Here is a 20,701-nt window from a genome sequence, read left to right on the forward strand (position 1 = left end):
GGAATTGCAGTTTCCAAGCCCAGTTCTGCCTATTAACTTACTAAGTGTGGCTTACAAGCCAGAATAAGCCTCACAGCAGGTTTTAGCTCTTATTTTAGTATTTAACATATTGTTCCAATAAAATTATAGTTTTTTTAGCTTCATTTCCCCCTAAACTCAGTGTTTTTCCATGCACTTCTATTCTCTTCTTGAGGGAGACAGTTGTTAAAGTGTGTCTTTTGTCATGCTGGAAAAATCTGTTTGGAAAAAAGCACACTTTTATTGCCATCTCCCTCAGGAAGGAGAACGGAAGTGCTAAGACAGCATGTGGAGAAGCAAGGAGAAAGCCGCTTCTCTGCCACTCCATCTCACCTTTCCTTTTTCATTCAATAATGAACATGTTCACCCTGCTAATATCCAGAACTTGGAAAAATTACTTTTTAGACAATAGTTTTCAGCATTCTTTAAGCCAGTATGATCAGCAACCAAACTCATGCTAGTTGAGGCATTTTGGGACCCTTTTCAAGCACTGCCAATCTCATCTATGTAGTTTTTTAAGCCACCCTACAAATGTTACGTTTGTCTGTTTGGAAATGTCAAATTAGTGATCTGTGGAAGTTTCAAGCAAAGCATAGGAATTCCAGGTAAAGCAAAATAGTTTTTAGTGAATAGCATAGCCTCATCAGCAAAAGGTATATTGGAGGACTTAACAGTAACCACTCTAATGTCTGGGAAAGTTACTGTAGTAAACAAAGAAAGAGAGGCAGAGGGGTAGATGTGCCTAGATTATCACAGGAAATAGTACAGAAAGCTTGAATCGTCAAGCTAAAACACCATCAAACACTGTGATTCAGGCTTCACTCACTATGTGTGGGAGGTGGAAATATTAGGAATAAGATTCAGGGAATGAGTTTTCTTGGTGCATTTTCTTGTTGCAGCGGAAAATGAGTTGTATGTATTTTAGAAGAAACTGAAGGAAATGACTGCAAAATACTGACAGTTCTACAGAGGCCATTTTATGATGGGAAAAAGCTGCTTCATTTGAAGTATAGTGTAAGATGTAAGCCTGCACAAAACTACCCACAAAGGAAATAATAATAGACTGCTTCTGTAATAATCCAATGCTCTTCCTCCATATAACTACTCCAAAGTTTTCTGTAAACTGAGGACTTATCTGCAGTCTTTTCTGGATTATTCTATGTGTTGGATATATTATTTTTCCCTGTTGTAATTTTTTTCCCCTCAGCAATTTCATGATTGGTTTACTAGATGCTGCCATTTCTTCTTATAGCACAATAATTTTCCTGTTTCTCCCTGTAGCATTTTCATTATTAACTTGTTAGATACCCCCTCCTTGCATCACCATTGTACTGTACAAAACAACGCAGGTGTGATTATTTTTTTTTAAAAGAGATATCTACTGGATCACGGAAACCAAAATAATTCTTTTCCAGTGTCCAAAGAGATCAGCACAGCCTGATTTACACAGAGAGTTATACTGGTAGTTTCTTTTTCTCCTTTCTTTTCCCCTTTTCATTTCTTAGGGGTTGTTCTCACACTGAAATGCATACCAATATCAACGCCACCTCTTTTGTGCTGAACACACTCACAAAAGCAAAAGAGAAAAACACCGAGGTCAAACTATCCTCCTTTCCTGCCATTTATTTATTTATTTATTTATTTTGGGAAGCTGCTAGTTCTTTCTCATAGAATGCATCTAAAGGCTGACTCACAACTTGGATGTATGCCATGGTATTTGGAATATACATCACTGGATGATGGCATTACGCCATTCTGTAAAAATGGTATTAAGGTCATCTGACACCACATTTAAAAAGAGTAGTGACTAAATGAAAAGCTGTGTGTGACTCAACAGTTAGAATACATACTCTGCATACAAAAACATAAAATTAAAATTAAATAAAGCTCATAATATAATCCCTGACATTTCCAAGTAGAATTGGGAAAGTATCCCTGTTTAGTATAGGATTCAATAGTAGATCTCTGCTGGTGGAATGATAAGATCTAGTTAAACCCAACTTTACCTTCTAGTAGCAGGCCATCTCTCCACTATAGCTCTCTGTATGACCCCAGTTTTGGAAGGCCGAAAACCCCTATGGAGCCAGTTTTGGAGTGCTGCAAGGGAGGGGATGAAAGCAAAAATGTCTACCAGATGAATGTTGAATCTAGCTCTGAAACTTTGGAGAACTCTTGCCAGTTAGTACTGACAGTGCTGAGCTAGCTGGACCAGAGGTCATATATAGTGTAAGTTTCCAGTGTTCCCATAGAAGAAACAAATAATGTATAACCACAGCTGCCTAATCTTTTGGAGGTGTTAGGCAAGTCTGTTAAGATTGTATGAATTTCTGATGGTTCTGTTCAAATATTATGACACTGGGGTTGGAAGGACAATTTCATGTGTTAATAGTATTGCTGGATATGAACTTTCTCAGGACCCCTTAGCTGGTTTATTATGTGATTTATGTAGAAATGGGGAAGTCTGTGACTTGAAGTTTATAGATCTATTATGTTCAGCAAACATGAATGTTACAATCCACATTGGGAATGCACAGAAAACTATTTGACTAGGATTTGGCAAACACCAGAAGAATAAAAATCAATGTAGACAGATTTATTCAGTTTTATGATGTATTTGTAAAATGAGAGAATTACAAACGTAGTCCATCTGATGCATTGTTGCCATTGGTATAATTAGTAAATTATAGAAATAAATATTATAATGAATATTAATGATGTTTATAAGAAAGTGTGTTATTTGAATTAAACTTCATTAGTTTTGTTGGTACAGCACTACTTTTTTTATAATTAATAGTAAATCAATATTGTCATGGTAATAAACATTTTAGTACTCAGAACAATCACAGCTAAATAGCTGAATAATATTTATTGAAAGGTATTGCACCTCAGGTGTTGAGTAGGATTAAAATGGCAAATAATATAACATTCAACAATCGATCATATCACAGTCTCAGTGAAGTAAAGCAAGATTAAGCAGAGGCATACTGTGACCACAGTGGACTGGTTCTGATATAATGCTTAAAAACTATGGTATAGTCTATGGCTGTGATGCAGAACTAGCCCTACCATTAAGCTGAAGCTGAGATCCTATATGATCCTTGATAGAGCATAAATCACTAACAGTGTCCTTCTGCTGGCCTTCCCTTTCTGCTGCTACATGGCACTCCAGTTTCTGCCATAGAGACACACTCTGAGGCCCATCAGTATCCAATAGACTGGGAATAAAAGGGAAAACAAATGTATTTGCTCCTTTTTTATTCCCAGCAACAAAACTGCAGCCAGATCATGGCTAAGATCCCCCTGCCAGAATCTACTGTTTGGCTGCAGGGGGCTTTCTATGCCATATTACATGCTTTCTATGTCCATATTGCAGGTGGGCAGGTTGTTGTAAAAGGGGATACTGGATACCTCCTTATGCAAAAAAAAACTGTGAAGGTTTATTCCCTGATGTTGCACCACCATATTTTATCAATAGAAAAGCAGCTAGAGTGGGGCATGTATCTAAGAAAATTGGTGATGTGAAATGACAGAAAATTGTTACTTATCCATGGTGGTTGTATTTACTGCCAAAAAGAAAGGTGGGATGCTTGCAGGTTGTTTGTTGTTGTTGTTGCCCCAAGTACTAAAGATAACTATACTGTCCTTAGAGACTCTTTCAGTCTGGTAAATGTAGTTTTAACTATGGTTCCTCTGAACTTGTAAATGTCGTTTTTCCTATTGACCCCGGGGCGGGGGGGGGGGGGAGTTGGAGGTATTCAGTTTTCATTCCCTTCAATCTCTTTACAACATCTTTTTAAAGTCTCAATTTATTAAGGTGCAAAGGGGAATCTCTTTATGGAGACTTTTAGGGGTTTTTGTTTCTTTCTTTGATGAGAGAGGTCATGCTAAGGCACACTCCATATCTGGTGAGTTTGTCTTCTCCTTCTCACCTTAATAAATTAAAAAGCACAAAGGTTTTCTCATCCTACGCAAGAAGGATGACACATTGAATCACCTCTATTGAGAAGATGATCAATGACCATGACACTTTTCAAATTTCTGGAATTTTTCCCAAAAATTTCATTACTGCAGAAACATTGTTTTGTCTCCCCCTCAAAAAATTTTCCACACAAAACATATCTATGGTGAAAAACATACTGAATTTTGTGCAAAGCGTGTCTATGGTGTGTGTGTGAGAGAGAGAGAGAGAAAGAGAGAGAGAGAGAGAGAGAGAAATATTTTTGCAAAAACAGGTTGTCGTTTGTTTTTTTAAAGCCATGGAAAACTTCTTCATTCTTTCTTTCATGTGAGAATAAAAGTAATTAAGATTACTTCCTTACTAGGAAGTACAGTAATACATTACATGACTTAACCAAAGGACTGATGAGTAGTTTTGGTTTTGGTATTTTTAAAGAAGAACTAATGCTTATGAACATGCACATAAAACATTATCATATACGCTTGAAAGGAAGTTGCAAATTATATCTCAGGACCATTTCTCCTTGGGCAATTAACACAATTCATGGGTAAGGGTCAGCTTCCATCCTTCTGTACCCACACTGCCCTATTTTGGACCAAAGATCAGTCAAAAAACATAACCAGAATTTCAACTTCAATTTCTTTTCTTTCTTTTTTCCAGATACTCAAATGAATTTTATAGGAGAGGGTTAGCCTTATAGGGAGTTGCATGAAAAAATGGATGTCAAGAGGCTTAGGAATGCAGAAGATGGGACTGAGTCCACAAAAGCCTCACAACGAAGGCAATTGACATTCTGATACACTGTCTGAATTGTCATCTCTTGGTTCTGATTGGCTAACTCCTTTTGGGCAATGATTCTTTACAGTTTTCCATTTAACAGAATATCATAACATCATAATGTAAGACTGTACGGCAAGATAATGGCCAACAATCAATTTTCTATATTTCCATTACCAGAGAACCTAAAGATTTAAGATTGGCTTGTTTACAAAATCATAGCTTAAACTGATCATAGTTTTGTCACGATTCAGATGGAACATAAAACTGCAGATTGTTGAAAACAGAAATGGATGCTTCTAATCACCTTGTGATCACAGCAAGTGAGAAAACAGGAGGGAAGAGCAATGTGCCCAAGTTCATTCACAAAGCACTAAATTGTGGTTTAGTGTAGGAGTGTGATTGGTTTCAGACCAATCTTCCATCCGGAACTGAATTGGCCTCATTTGAACAGATTCTGCAGATGTCTGAAATGAAGCAATATTTCTCCAAAGTGGACCAAATCAGAATCTGAATACCATTAGAGGTTTTTATTACAAAACATTTCTCCCAGGCTCTCCCTATAAGGGAAATACCTGGGTCGAGAAACGGTGTGTGAAAAAAGAGGTGGGGTTTTATAATTGGCAGCTTTCTATTCTAACCATAATTAATGCTCTCCAGTCCCAGTGGATTTAGGGTAGAATCATAGAATCATAGAATCGTAGAGTTGGAAGAGACCACTAGGGCCATCCAGTCCAACCCCCTGCCATGCAGGAAATCCAAATCAAAGCATCCCTGACAGATGGCCATCCAGCCTCTGTTTAAAGACCTCCAAGGAAGGAGACTCTATCACCTTCCGAGGAAGTGCATTCCACTGCCGAACAGCCCTTACTGTCAGGAAGTTCCTCCTAATGTTCAGGTGGAATCTCTTTTCCTGTAGCTTGCATCCATTGTTCCGGAAAGGTAGGACAACAAGTAATGCTATCACAAGACTCAAAGTGTGTGTGTGCATGTGTAAGTGTGTGTCTAAAGGAGTTTGAGGAACCTGTTACATTGGATATGTGCTTAGAGAAAGGAAGGCATACGGAGACGGTTTAGATGCTTATAAAGTTATGCATGGGGTATAGAAACTAGAAATTGCTGTTATGAACTGAAACAAAATGGTAGCAAATTCATAAAAGAAAATACTTTTTCAGATTGTATATACTGAAGGTCTGGAATACACTGTCAACTTGGATGGCTTCATGGGCCTTTAGAAACATTAATGGAGCCGAGGGCCACGATGACTACTAGTCAGGATGGTGATGTATATCACTTCCAAAATCAGAGGCAGTATGTCTCTGTATCAGCAAGATGGAGGAGGAAATTGCATTCATGCCCTGATGTTGGCTTCCCATAGTTGTGTGTGGTTGTCCTCTGTGTAAACAGAATATTGGACCTGGTAGGCCTTTGGTCTGATTGACCATAGGTCACCATAGGCACTTATGTGCTTGCTTGGAAATTATATGTCATTATATGCTCCACATGCATCATCCCACTAAATGAACTACTCTTCCATTAAGTAGGGTTTTTTTTAATTTATCATAACTCATAGGATCATGGAATCATAGAATTGTAGAGTTGGAAGAGACCACAAGGGCCATCCAGGCCAACCCCCTTTCATGCAGGAATTCACTGGCCCTTGCACATATCATTCTGAAATTTTGGAGGTTTCTTGTCCACTATCTGCCATCTGAGACATATATTATTTTTCATACAAATTCCCCACTCCAAAAATCATGGTGTTATATTGATTGGTAATTTTTCTTATTTCAAGATGGATTGTTCACACATCCTCTTGTTAAGGGGGTTTTCCCTCTTGTCTGATGCATAAAATGTATATACCTCTGGTCCTCCTAGTCATGAGGCAATATAACAGCTGTGTCTATAGGATTTGATTGGTGATGGCCATTTGCATTCATTTATTTCTGTTATTGCACAGTCAAAATCCCCATGTGAGACACTCCAAATGTCTAAATGGAAAGCATAGAAAAGTTTTTTGTTGTTTGTGTAAGCAAGAGAGCTCTGTACAAAGTGATTGGTGTTCTGGATTATACTAATAAGAGTCTGTGCAAATCAAGAAAGACTCAGGATAACATAGTCTGATGTGATGTAAAGATTGTAAAGCTTCAGTGAATGGCTGTCACTGGTTTGCAGTATGCTGGAAACATTACAGTAAGTGGAAAAGTCTGCACTTTCAGAGTATGAGGCAGCCAGAGGTTCATAAAGACATATTTATGACAGAGGAAAGTGGTATACTAGGTTAGCAATTGCTCTTTTAATACATCTCTATTTCTACCTTCACAATAATCTTTCTGCAGTACTTTTCATAGACCCTAGGCAACATTTGATGCTTGGATGTCTCCCCCTGACTGTTCTGGTTTGTTTGGACCATTCTATATACTGTACAGCAGGCACTGAAGTGGATTAAACTAGACTGCATGCTGAGCTGTTGCAAGAAAATTTCCGGATGCACCTGCTTCTGACATTCATTCAGAACTTAGCTTCAGGCTGAAAGAGAAACTTCTGTCTGCTTTGGAGGCCAGAATCCAACAAAAAAGGAATGAGTGTGTTATCTTCATTAAAGGGGAAAACTGAAAGAGAACTGTAAGCAAAGAATAAGATTTCTCCCCAGTTAACAGCTTTAGATAAAGACTTTCTCCTACTGACTGCATGATATTGGTCAATCAGGGGTAACATAAGTGATGTAATGATGTCCTACTACCTCATGACCATAGCCTTGGGGCTGACAGTAGCCCTCACTCTCAATTGAAGATGAAATAGATGGCCTTCTTCTAGGGATGTGAGGGAAAAAACACCTCACTGATATTTGTATCCTCAACAACAATAAAGGGGAATGTTTCAAGTATCAAAGGACCCTGCTGAGGAAAAAGAGGCCAGTCAGAAGGTTCTTCTCACTTTGAGACAGGCCTCAAGCAGACGGGGGCAAAAGGAGTGGCCAGAGGCTGCTCCTGCACCGATTGCTCCTCATTCTGCACTGAACTGCATTGACCAGATGCCATGGTCCCAAGGCCAGCCACTACCATGGTTCACAATGGACCGCTGGCAAGCAACGTTTTTTGTTTGTTTGTTTGTTTTGTTTTGTTTTTGCACTCCTTTCTGTGCTGGGTTCAGCCCAATCCAGGGATATGCATCATCTGAATGCCACACCGCCAGTCCAGCCCATCATCTGCACACCACACCCCTGGTTTAGCCCAAAGGCAGAGCTTTTGGCCTGTCTCTTCAAGCCCTCACTGGAGACAGTTTACTCATACAAAAATGCACATAATTTAGCAGCACATAAAATGTGTATTTTGCACAGAAACCACTTTCTGTTTTCTTTTCTTTTTTCAAAATTAACCATTTCCTGCCTGCCTAGGAAGGGTACTCTAGTACCACCCCAGCAAAACCATGTGGGTTTTGTACATGATTGGGTTTGCTAAGTTACCAAAAAATCAATAGCATAAATTGCTTTTTGCTCAGATATGTGTACATTTTACAGTTTGGGCAAATACATGGATTCCTATGCAGAAAAATTACATTCACCTTTCCTGCATGTAATTTCTGCCTGTTTTCATATTGTGAATGATGTTGGTCCCATATATAGAGAAACTCAGGATATAAATTAAATAAGAATGTAAGTAAGTAATTTTTTTACACAGGATTCATTGTATTTTGTGCAATATACACATTTTCTGCAATCAAATAGAATATATAAATGAATTTTCACCACTACAATCCCAAAGTATTAATCATGCTGAAAGAAATCCACAAAAAATCAGTATTTGTGTGGAATGGGGAGAAAATGTCAGAAATAATTTGTTCTAGGATGCAGGAATAAAAAAGTGAAGATTTAGATTGCTGGTGCCATTGCCAAGGCAACTGGGCCCACACTCAGCTTAGTAGTCCCCCCCCCCCTTGTCTGAGAATAATAGCCACACCTGCATGGCCCAAACACCCCCTTTTCAGAGCAAGTGAAAACTTTTAGCAAGGACCTTCTTCCCATAGCAACATCATGCTCCACATCCCATGTATAGAATCTCATGAGCCATGGGGGAAATATTTTAATTCTGAAATTATTCTTATCCTCATATTTCCCCCCCCCCCAATATTTATTTATTTAATTAGTCACTCATTTATTTTCTGCTTTTTCCCCCTCTGTAGTGAAATTCAAGACAGTTTAAAAGTTTTGAAAGCAATACAGATTAAAATGTATGTAAAAACATAATTGTAATATATGAAATGTTGTTATTGCAATGAAACAATCCATATAATTAAAAATATCCATTAAAAACAGAAAATAAAAATCAATGTGGCCATTACAAACCCATTGCAGTTAATTCCTAAATGCTTCTTGTCAATGGATGGATGGGAAGGAGGGAGTTGTCCAAGCCTCCCTAGGAAGGGTACTCTAGTAGTCTAGTAGTCTAGTAGCAGCCACTGGGAAGACTATTGTTCTCACCAAATGTACCTGGGAAAGTGAGGAGCTGAAAGAAGAGTCTTCTGTGAAGATCTCAGATAGGCTCATATAAGGAGGCAGAGCCCTTCTTATTGCCTCAGTCCAAGCTTGTACAGTCATGGGGCTGTAGTCTTGGCAATAGAGTGGACTTCTGGGCTCAGGTAAATTGTACCTTCACCCTCCCCATGTGATGGCTCAGGTGCAGGCTACCTGAAAAACCATATATTCCAATATGAGCCTGCCCAAATTTTAAGACCTTCAGGACAAGCATCTCTCTCGGTCCACCACTTTCACAATCACATTTGGTGGGAACAGGGAGGAAGACATTTTCCATGGTTGCTCTGATGCATTGGAATTCCCTTCCTAGGAAGATTAGGATGGCTCCTTAGTTGTCTTTTCAGGGCAAGTGAAGCTATTTTTATTCCAAAGCCTTTGCGGACAGATTGCTTTATGGTGTTGTTCTGTTTTTATTCTTTGTTTTAAAGTAATATTTTAAGTGGTTGTAATTCTACCTTTATTTTAATACTTTATACATCTCCATTTTGTAAAATTTTGGCCACACATATCTTTATTGTAATTTTCTCTCTTATGTAACCAGCCCAAGTCTCAGTCTCAAAGGAAAGCAGGATTTAAATAAGGGGGGAGGGACTTTGATGGGACTTTGTGCATGTGCAGCAGTAAATACATATGTGCTTCAATTCACAAAGTTTTATTGTGCACAATCTCTCTGATATGCTCCTGGGAGTCATTGGCTGATCCCTTTCCCTGTTTATTTTGATGGACGGAACTGATCTGTGTGAACATTTCTCTACATATGCAGATTGGCTCCCTCTATGGGGAGAAAATGATTATGCAAAAGATACTTGTGTGTAGCTGAGCACATGCAGTTTTTGGGTGAAATAATTTGTGACATCTCAGAGGCTGTTTTATTGAACTTTATTCTGAGCCTTTGAGGTGAGTAGATGAATGAAGAGACAAATAGTGCTCTGGGATTTTGGATGGTTTGCATTTCAAAGCAAAAGGACAGCATCTGTACCTCTAAGATTACTTTGTGAAGCAAAAAGCAGTCATCATTCAGATTTCAAACTTCCTGACTCAAAACATTTAACAAAAATGCTTATTAAAAATGACCAGAGGTATCTTGAGGGTGTTCAGACATCCTCTCTTTTTGCTGATAAGAAAATTTGCAAATATTCTTTACATCCCTAATGAATTCCCGTAATGACAATTTTGAATGTTGCATATTTATTCAGTTACTGTCTTGCTCTCTTAAGAAAGCTTCCATGCAGAAAGTAATGTGGATTTTTCTTCACAATTGCATTTCTACATCTAGCTGAATTGATACTAAAGTCTAATGTCCTCATGCTCAAAATGTTGGATGGGTCCAAAGCCCTGCAAAACTCTTGTTCTCTCTTCTTCTCTGTTGTGCTCTGCTTCTTTCACTCCTACTAAGGTGTCATGAAATGAATTTTTTATTTTTGCCTACCTTCCTCTAAAATTCCAAATGGACAGCAGCATCACTTCACCTGAACAAACTCAGACTGTTATATATTTCTAGAAAACATGTATTAGTCATCAAAGATACTAAAGTAGATTTACATAAATAAAATGTACCAGTGCCCTGGTGGCACAATGGTTAAATACCTGTACTGCAGCCACTCACTCACAAACTATAGGATTGTGAGTTCAATACCAGCCAGGGGCTCAAGCTAGTCCCAGGCTTGCATCCTTCCAAGGTTGCTAAAATTAGGACCCAGATTGTTGGGGGCAATTAGCTCACACTTTGCAAGCCACTTAGGGAGTGCTTAAGTGCACTGATAAGCAGTAGAGAAATGTATTTGCTATTGCTATTGCAGTGTGAAATATTCTTCCAGTGTTTCACAATGAAAACTAGGACACATGTGGCCAAACAACATCAGGGTGGTCAGGATGACAAATATTATGAATAGGAAAGTTCGCAATTCTGGGGAATGCTGCAGCAGCAGCAGCAGCAGTTTACTTTTGCCTGAGCCTACTGGGGAGGGCAAGAATCTGCCTTCTCTTATCCTCTTCCCCTGCTGAGTTAGTTGAGTGCAAACTACCTCTGCATTTTGACCTCACTTTGCACCAATTGAAGTAACCTGAAAACAAAGGAGAAATGTGGGAGGAGGAGAGAGAAAAAGCAACTGGAAAAGTGGACTGGCAGAGGGTTAATTGAAAGTGAGAGTATCCCTGCTAAATTAGGAGAGTTGGAGAGTATGTTGTGAGCATTTGTTGTTAGATTGCTGGTTCTCTGTGGGTGGGTTGTAGGTGGTCATTTACTTTTTTTAAAAAAAACATTCATTTTGGTAGGTACTGTCAGAGAAGTTACAGCCCCAGGCTGTAAAAAGTCTCAGGTGTATGTGACGTGTAAAAAGGGGAAATGCTGACTCAGAGGAAGCTGATGAAACTTTAGCAAGGAGTTATGTTGTAATAGTTCAGAACTGCACAGTCACTGTAGACACATGACAAGAAGATGATGAAACTCAAGCAGGGGGTTGGATCAGAATCCTTGTCTGTGTTTGTGTATATAAGGAAGAATGCTCCAATACACTATGAGTTAGGTGGATGTCAATTACTGGTGGAGCATTATGTCGGATGGTGAAAATATTGCTGTATCATGCTTGTAAATATTTTGCTGAAACTAAGGGCCCAAATAGACAGGCCAAAATAAAGCTGCTATGGGCCACTTTGGAGGTATGCTCTTTAACCAAGCTGGCTGTGTAATAGTTTTTAATATGATATTTTTACATTATTTTTATTCATATGTATGTATTTTTATGTTGAATTTTGGTCTGTATGCTGCTTTGATCATCGCAGAAAAGCGGGATAGAAATAAAATCTATTATTATTATTATTATTATTATTATTATTATTAAATGATACATGCATCCTAAGAGGCCAGAAGCCATGCCAAAATCCACACTCTAGTCCTAAGGACTGGAGCGCAGATTTGGCGCAGCTTCTGGCCTCTTAAGATATGTGTGTCATTTAAACAGCATACCTCCAAAGTGACCCGAAGCAGCTTTATTTTGGCCTGTCTGTTCAGGCCCTAAGATTAAAAGCCTCTTCAGAAGAACCTAAGCAGTTGTGAGTGACACTCTGTTCAGAAGCAGGAGCTTTTATCTGCAGCTACTTCCAGAATTGGCAGTGGCGTTTGCTTTCCTGGCTGGCAATCTTTTATGTATGGAGTCAGTTTTCCTCAGCACTAACAAGTACCTGGAGATGAACCATGAGATCTACAAGCATGCTAGACAAAACTCATGAGTGCTGTGATTGCTTAACGAATTAACTGACTGATTTATATAGAGCTACAGCAAGAGTTTTCCATCTTTATCCTTATGAGGATTGAACAAGGAAGAGGAAGAGGAAGGAAGAGAGAAATGTGGCAGCACCTTTAACACCTAACTTTTTTATTATTATTATTTTAGCACGAGCTTTCATAGATAGAAGTGGAGTTATATCCATGAAAGCTTATGCTAACATAAAAAACACTCTGGGGTGAAGCAGATGAGTGTCTTGGCATGGCCACTGTCTGTATTACATCAGCTACATTGCCCTGCCAACTGAATACCACATCCTCCAATTCCATTCTTTGGCAGAGGCATTATAGCTACTAGCTGATACCAGATCAGTTAAGGAATTACAGTCACCTCTATCTTAGTTGTTGGTAAGGTATAGCTGAGAAAATCAATTTTAAAAGCACAACATTTCTGGTTCACACTTAATCTTAGTCATGAAGGGGCCATATCAAAACCACTATCTTTCAGTGGTTGTGTAACTCCTCTCTATATATATCTGAAATATGGAGGTAAAAGTATTGCCCTCTGTAACCAGGATGTTGGGGGTCCCCATTTGGGTCCCCCGATGTTGGCCTGATGATGAATGTGGCTCATGATCAAGGATGATATGAGCTGTAGTTCAACAACATCTGGGACCAAATATAGGGAACTACTGCAGTAAAGATTCTTTTGCTAATGGAAATGGAAGCTCTTGGAAACCTTAGGAAAAACACTATGCATTGCTATTGGCTATCACATGTCATTGGCCTACCATATGCATACCCAAGTTGAGATTATGGAAGAAATTGTTCATTTTCTTTTCTTTTGTCTTTTGCCATAATTTCCCTTGCAGAAAAACTCCCCCCTGGCTTCTACTGCTCCTTTGAAGATGGAGACTGTGGCTGGACTCAAAGTTTGCCAATCTCTAAAGACGCCAATCTGTGGAATACTGGAAATCCACAGAATAAACATTTTTGTTTACTGAAAGGTATGTCAGATTTTTGATTATTGAAAGATATGTCAGCAAGGTACTAATTTTCCATGGTGCTGGAATCACATGGTCTTATGAGACAAGAGGCTATGCTGACAGTAGCAGTGCTGCTAGTAGGATTTCCCATGTCAGATAGTCTTTTGCTGAGGAGCAAAAAGCAGTCATGACATTAGCTGAGGATCTCTCTAACAACACAGCAGTACAGCTGTGAGATCTGGACAGTGAGGAAAGTGGATAGTAGGAAAATCAATCCACTTGAGATGTGGTGCTGGAGAAGCAAATGGGCTCTAGAACAGATCAACCCTGAAATCTCCCTGGAAGCTAAGATGATAAAGTTGAGGCTGTTGTACTTTGGTGATGTCATGAGAACGAATGACTCATTGGAAAAGACAATAATTCTAGGAAAGGTGGAGGGATGTAGACAGAGAGGAAGACTGTATGCTAGATGGATGGATTCTAGTAAGGAAGCAGAGCAATGGAAAATTGGGAGTCGGAGATGTCTCATCCACAGGGATCAGAATCAGGATCGACTCGAGGGCAGTTAACAGCAAACCATAGCTAAAACCTGCTAGTACTGTGCAGAGGGAGCCACAATAAACCCCATTTGAAGGCTTTTACCATGAAAATCCCTATGATGAGACCATTCAAAATGAAACTAGGGTTAGTGCCAGAAGATGAGACTCTCAAGTCTGAAGGCATTCAACAAGCTACTGGGATACATCAGAGGACAACTACAAGTGGTGCTGTGGGTAATGCAACTGGACTCAAGCTGAAAGGATGTTCAGTTGCTGACATGCTCAGAGGTGAAAGGAAGGTCTAAAGCCATACACCACATATTATAGGAATATGGACTGTGAGAAGCATGAATCAGAGGAAGGTAGACATAGTAAAATAAAGAAGAGAATGTATGAACATTGCAATTCTTCAGATGAGCAAGCAAAGGTGGACAGGAATCGGACATTTTGTGTAATATAATTACACAATGTTTTACTTAGAAAATCAAAATCTAAGAAGAAATACGATAGATAGCACTAATAATGAGGACAGATGTAGCAAAAAGGAGTCAAATTCAAAGTCTAACTAAATAATACCAATAAGCCTTGAAGGAAAACCTATCAATATAACCATAATTCAAGTTTATGTTCCAGCTGGAGAGGCAGAAGGAAAAAAACCTAAAAGATTCTGTACTGGAGAAAACTGACCACACACCAAAAGAGGATTTGTTAATCATAGGCAATTAAAATGCAAAAGTAGGAAACATAGCAGAATCAAAGATTGTAGGAAAAATTGACATAGGAACAAGAAATGAGGCAGGAGAGTAACTGATTGAAATTTGTTAGGCCAACAGTTTGTTCATCATAAACACGTTCTTTGAGCAACCACAGAGGTAACGTCAGCTGATGACCAGTAAAGAAATCAACTGAAAGCAACAAATGGAGACACTCCATTCTCTCTTCAAAAACAAGATTAGGAACAGATTGTGGCACAGACCATGCAAATATTAAAAATTACAGTAAAGCTAAGAAGAATTCTAGAGCAAATGCCATGCCAAGATTCAACCTGCAAAACATCTCCATAAAATTTAAAGATAATGTAAAAAAAATAGATTTGCAGTATAGTTGGCCCTCTGTATCCATGGATTCTGCAGCCACGTATTCAACCATCCATGTCTTGAAATTATTTTTTAAAAACTCCAAAACGCAAACCTTGATTTTGCTATTTTATATAAGTAACAGCATTTTACAATACCCTTGTATACATTGGGACTTGAGAATCCATGCAATTTGGCATCCATGCAGTGGGAGAGTCATGAGATCTTACCGCACAGGCTCCAGGCATGGGATGAAAACAGTCCCCCACTCGTTCTCCACTCGTTCCCAGCCCCTTTCATTCCATTCTCATCCCGTGCCTGGAGCCCCTGTGCGGTAAGATCCATGGAACCTCACCCCAGTGAATACGAAGGGCCCACTGTAACCATATTTTGAGCATCTCAAGATGTGTTTCCAATTTCTTTTGTGTAATCCATCACATACTTCCCAGCTAAATGGAAACGTCTTTGCTGAGGAGAGAAGGAAATTGACAGATTTCAACACAGTACTAGCTACAGATGATACCTCCAGATACAGAAGAAGACTTTAACCATTATTTAAGTACAATCCTAGTTAGAAATTATCCTTCTGAACACCTCCACAACTTGGAGAGTTATTAGCCAGTATCTTAGGCTGCAAGAGAAGGAATAAGAAACTGTTTCATTTCCAAGCCTCAATAATTCAGATCACTAAGATTTCCATTCCTTTGGAGTTCTCTTTCTGCACCCTTTACCATGATAGGACTGACCTTCAGCCTGCTGCTTCACTGAAATATTACTTTTGCATCTTTCATAACAGCAAAGGTTTGCTCAAAATCAATTTTTAAAAGAAGAAGAAGAAGAAGAAATTGGATGCCTCTTGATATGGATCAAGTAAAGAAAACAAATCCCAAGCCAGGGATAAACATTGTTTGTGAAGAAAGCAGACAGAGAATGCTTGCATACAATTCCCAAGTAGAAACCCTAGAGTATATGAAACTACATCACTGCACTGAAAGAATATTGAAAAATGCCTTTAGCCATATGTTATGCCACTTTAATAACAGACCATCTAACATTTGCATGAGCATTCTTATACATATGTTTGGGCACATATATGCCCTCATGCATGTGCAAACATGCAAAAGCACACACATCAAAGTCAAGGAGGTTGGGTTATTCCACAAAAGTTCTATTAAGCTTTTAATCAACCTTGTTCTAATAATGCATTTATCTCCCCTCCTTTTCTTCCCTCCAGAGTGCGCACTTTCACTTAATACCAGTGAGATGCCAGTTGCAGAAGCAGTTGTGATGACCAGTGCAGTGTTTCCAGCACCAATGAAAAACTCTCCCTGTGAGGCAAGTACTTTTGCTTAGCACTGCATAAGTCAGTGAAAGATTTAGATTTCCCCATACAAATGCTATGCCTTCCTTTCATTTTAAGGCCGTCCACACCAGCCTTTAATGTTAATAGCTTGAGTTGTAACTGGGAAAAGCTTGGATGGGACAGTCCACTCATCCAAAGTTTGGAGCTGAGTATAATAATTACAAAAGGTGTTACTTCTATTGGCCTAGGGCTGCTTTTCACTGTATAGAAAAAAAGACATTAATTACTATCAATGTTTCTTTGCTAGGGGCACATCATAATATTGAAAGCCCCAAGACATATTCACATAGGCATTATGCGTGTACAAGGGTGAATGTCTTTCTCAGTTTACGATTTTGTACAGGTTGAGTCTCTCTTATCCAGAATTCTGAAATCCAAAATGCTCCAAAATCCAAAATTCTCCACATGGGTGGTTGAGGCAGACACCCCTTTGCTTTCTGATGGTTCAAAATTACCTTCAAGCTATGTGTTTAAGGTATATACGCAACATGAATGAACTTTATGTTTAGACTTAGGTCCCATCTCCAAGATACCTTATTATATATATATGCAAATATTTTTTTAAAAATCTAAAATCCAAAACACTTCTGGTCTGAAGCATTTCATATAAGGGAGACTCAGCCTGTATGAATAAGTAAGCAACTTTCAATGTAAAACACAGCAATTCATAGAGTGGAATGGCCACCATGACCCAAATGACTCATTCTTAATCACCACTGCCTTCTAGGCCTGAGATACCAATATTTGGAATACCCAGTTTGAATTCAAAGAAAGTCCAGATACCCATCATGGCTCTGATTATTGATTCTTGCTTGGATTTGGGGTAGGAAAGCCCATGAGAAGTGACATGATATTAGAACCCTGCAGAGTCATCCAGTGTAGCTGATTGGTAAGGGGTTTGTGGCAGATAAAAGGAAATACTCCTTCACAGAGTTAATTTGCTACCAAGGGGTAACAGTGAGGACTTCCAACTTGGATTGCTTAAAAGGGGACTAGAAAATTTCATAGAGCATAAGTTCATCAATGGCTACTAGTTATGACACCAAGGTATTACCTCCAGTGTCAGAGGCAGCATGCTTCTCAGTTAGTGTCAGCATCTGGCCAACATGAAGGTGTTGTTGCACTGATGTCCTGTTTGTGTAGACTTCCCATAGGCAGTTGGCTGACCACTGTGTGAATAGAGTACTGAACTAGATAGGCCTCTGATTTGGTCCAATAGGACATTTTTTTTCTGTTATTCTAAGTGGTTTTGGAGTGAATGAGAACTGATAGAAAGAACTGTATTCAGAAAGAAGGTTCCTCTAAAGTTTGTTTTTAATTTGTTCAGGGTCGGGTGCACTGTAGGTTAGGGATCAAAGCTTTGGCAGCGAGGACCGTCCCTTCCTTTGAACTGCCATTATGCTCCCATGAATGATAGATTCACTCAAGTAAGAAAGGATGAGAACTGTAGTGTTTGGCCTTTAGAAGTAATTAAACATTGCTGATGTAAATCACTGGTGCTCTTTAGCAGTGGCAGGGAAATGACATACCCAAGAGGCATATAAAATTAAAATTGGAAACCGCTTTGCCACTAGTGCTGCAGAGAGTATACTGAATAATTACAGCAGACTGAGTAAATAGCATGTGTTAGAGCATACAAAAATATTCTCATTTGGAAAGTTCTATAATTACAAATTGCAACATGTATCTCCCCTTATCCAATCCCTGGGGTCTAGATTTGTCGAATCCATATAGACAGAGTTTGATTTGTCTATCCTTTATGATATTATAGCTAAAAATGATTAATATCTTTTTTTTAAAAAAAAAAGCAACGAGTGATTAAGGAGTTCCTTGAGAGACTCATATGGGAAAATAGTTGGAAATGTGGGGGGAAGCAAAATAAGGTAAATATTGTCCCCAATCCACTGTCAGACTAACTTTATTGGAATCAATTCAGGTGTCACAAAATAGTGATCGTCTTGAATCTGCAAGCTGAAGAAAGCAAGGAGAGGTGGGGATGGGGGTAGGGGGAGACTTGGTGTCAAATGCATTAAATCTGCCTTGATCACAGTCTAAAAGTAGAGTGTGGGAAATAGTAGGAGATTTGGAAATGTTAAAAGAAACTCCAAAGAAGTCTCCTTCTTTGGAGACCTTTAAACAGGCTAGATAGTCACCTATCAGGGGTGCTTTGATTGTGTGTTACTACATGGCAGGGAGTTGGGCTGGATGGCTCTTGTGGTCTCTTCCAACTCTATTGATTCTATGAAATTTCAATAAACCAAAATAAAATGTAGATGCTTCATGAGGACAAATAGGCATTTTGGAAATGCAATGCCTGTAAAACAGTGATGGTTGCAGACAGAAGTACTCATAGAATCATGGAAACATAGAGTTGGAAGAGACCACAGGGATCATCCTGTCCAACCCCCAGCCATGCAGGAAATCACAATCAAAGCATCCCCAACAGGTGGCAACACAGCCTCTGTTTAAATCCCCCAAAGAAGGAGTTTCCACCAACTCCAAGGGAGTGTGTCTTCTGTCAAACAGCTCATACTCTCAGGAAGCTCCTCCTAATTTTTAGGTGGAATCTCTTTTCCTGTAGTTTGCATCCATTGTTCAAGGTCCTATTCTCTGGAGCTGCAGAAAACAAGCTTGCTTCATCCTCAATATGACAGCCCTTCAAATACTTTAAAAGGGCTATCAAATCACTTCTTAACCATCTCATCTCTTGACTAAACATACCCATCTCCCTAAGTCTCTCCTCATAGGGCATGGTTTGCCATTTTGGTCACTGTTCACCATTTTGGACACGTTCCAGCTTGTCAACATCCTTTTTGAATTGTGGTGCCCCAAACTGGACACAGTATTCCAGGTGAGGCATGACTAAAGCAGAATAGAGTGGCACTATTACTCTCCTTGATCTAGACACTATACTTCTATTGATGCAATGAATCACATTGGCCGTTTTAGCTGCTGCACTGTTGACTCATGCTCAACTTGTGATCTACTGGGCCTCCTATATCCCTTTCACATGTAATCTTGTTAAGCCAGGTGTCCCCCATCCTATATCTATGCATTTCATTTTTTTTTCTGCCTAAGTGCAGTATCTTACATTTCTCCTTACTGAAGTTCATGTTATTAGTTTTGGTCCAGCTTTCTAATCTATTAAGATCATTTTGAATTCTGATCCTGTCCTCTGGGGTATTAGCTACTCCTTCTAATTTGCAAATTAAATAAGCATGCCCTCTCATTTTTATTAATTAATTCTTCCCACTTTTCGGCAGTATACATCATTTTAAAAAGCATAATACAATTTAAAACATCTTTAAACAAAAGTTAAAACACAATTAAACTAAAAGTCTATTTAAAAAACATAAGCTAAAACAGCATTAAAAGATGCTATGAAAATAAACCATTTAGCATTTAGCATTTACATTTCTATACCACTTCATACTGAACTAAGCAGTCTCTAAATGGTTTACAATGTGTAAACCAGTTGCCCCCAACAAGCTGGGTACTCATTTTACCACCTATGAAAGGAGAAAAGGCTGAATTGACCTTGGAGCCCCTCAGGATCAAACTCAGTGTTGCGGCTGCAGGACAGGCATTTTACCACTGCACCACCAGGGCTCCTTCGAACATAATAAAATAAAATAAAAACTACACCTCACCTCCACTAAAAACCTTATCTGCCATGACACAGTAAAAACCAAGTACCTCCTTAAATACCTCCCAGAAGAAAAACAGTAGGGAGGGGGCCAATTGCACCTCCAAGGGTGGGGAGTTATATAGCCTGAGAACAGCCACTGAGAAGGCTGTCTCTTGTGTACTCACCAGACATGCCTGAGATGGTGATAGGACTGAGAAAGTCTTCTCAAAGCACTGGCAGGCTCATATAGGAAAATATAGTTTTTCTAGGACCCAAGTATAAGGTTTCAAAGGTCATAGCCAAGACATTGAATTCTGTCTGGAAATGCATCAGCAAGTGAAGGAGTTGTTTCAGCAAGGAGCTTATGTGATCCCTATAAGCTGCCCCACTCAGCAACCTAGCCACAACATTCTGGACCCGCTGAAGTTTCTGGGGTCTGGGAACTTTAGTTCCTACTCATACCTTTATGGAAATCTCTTCTTGCTCTTGTATCTTCTTCTTTAGATGTAAGTACTCTGGTGAGCTTGTTTAGGTCTTCTCCCCTCCAGACTTGTTATCTTCCTGCTCTTGGTGCATAATTGCAAAGCCACACATGAAAG

At 39.1% G+C, this 20,701-nt stretch overlaps 1 protein-coding gene across 1 annotated transcript in view; it reads left to right on the forward strand.

The window, feature by feature from the left end:
- ALK (ALK receptor tyrosine kinase) overlaps positions 1-20,701 on the forward strand; it is an 809,244-nt gene that overhangs the window by 645,923 nt on the left and 142,620 nt on the right. Inside the window, exons 7-8 of the mRNA XM_089529545.1 lie at positions 13,383-13,517; positions 16,346-16,446. Of these exons, the coding sequence (XP_089385671.1) occupies positions 13,383-13,517; positions 16,346-16,446 (236 nt within the window). The remainder of the gene's footprint in view (positions 1-13,382; positions 13,518-16,345; positions 16,447-20,701) is intronic.

This window comes from Sceloporus occidentalis, unplaced genomic scaffold (genome assembly GCF_023333645.1).
Source record: "Sceloporus occidentalis isolate IW3139 unplaced genomic scaffold, rSceOcc1.0.p SCAF_6, whole genome shotgun sequence".
NCBI lineage: Eukaryota > Metazoa > Chordata > Lepidosauria > Squamata > Phrynosomatidae > Sceloporus > Sceloporus occidentalis.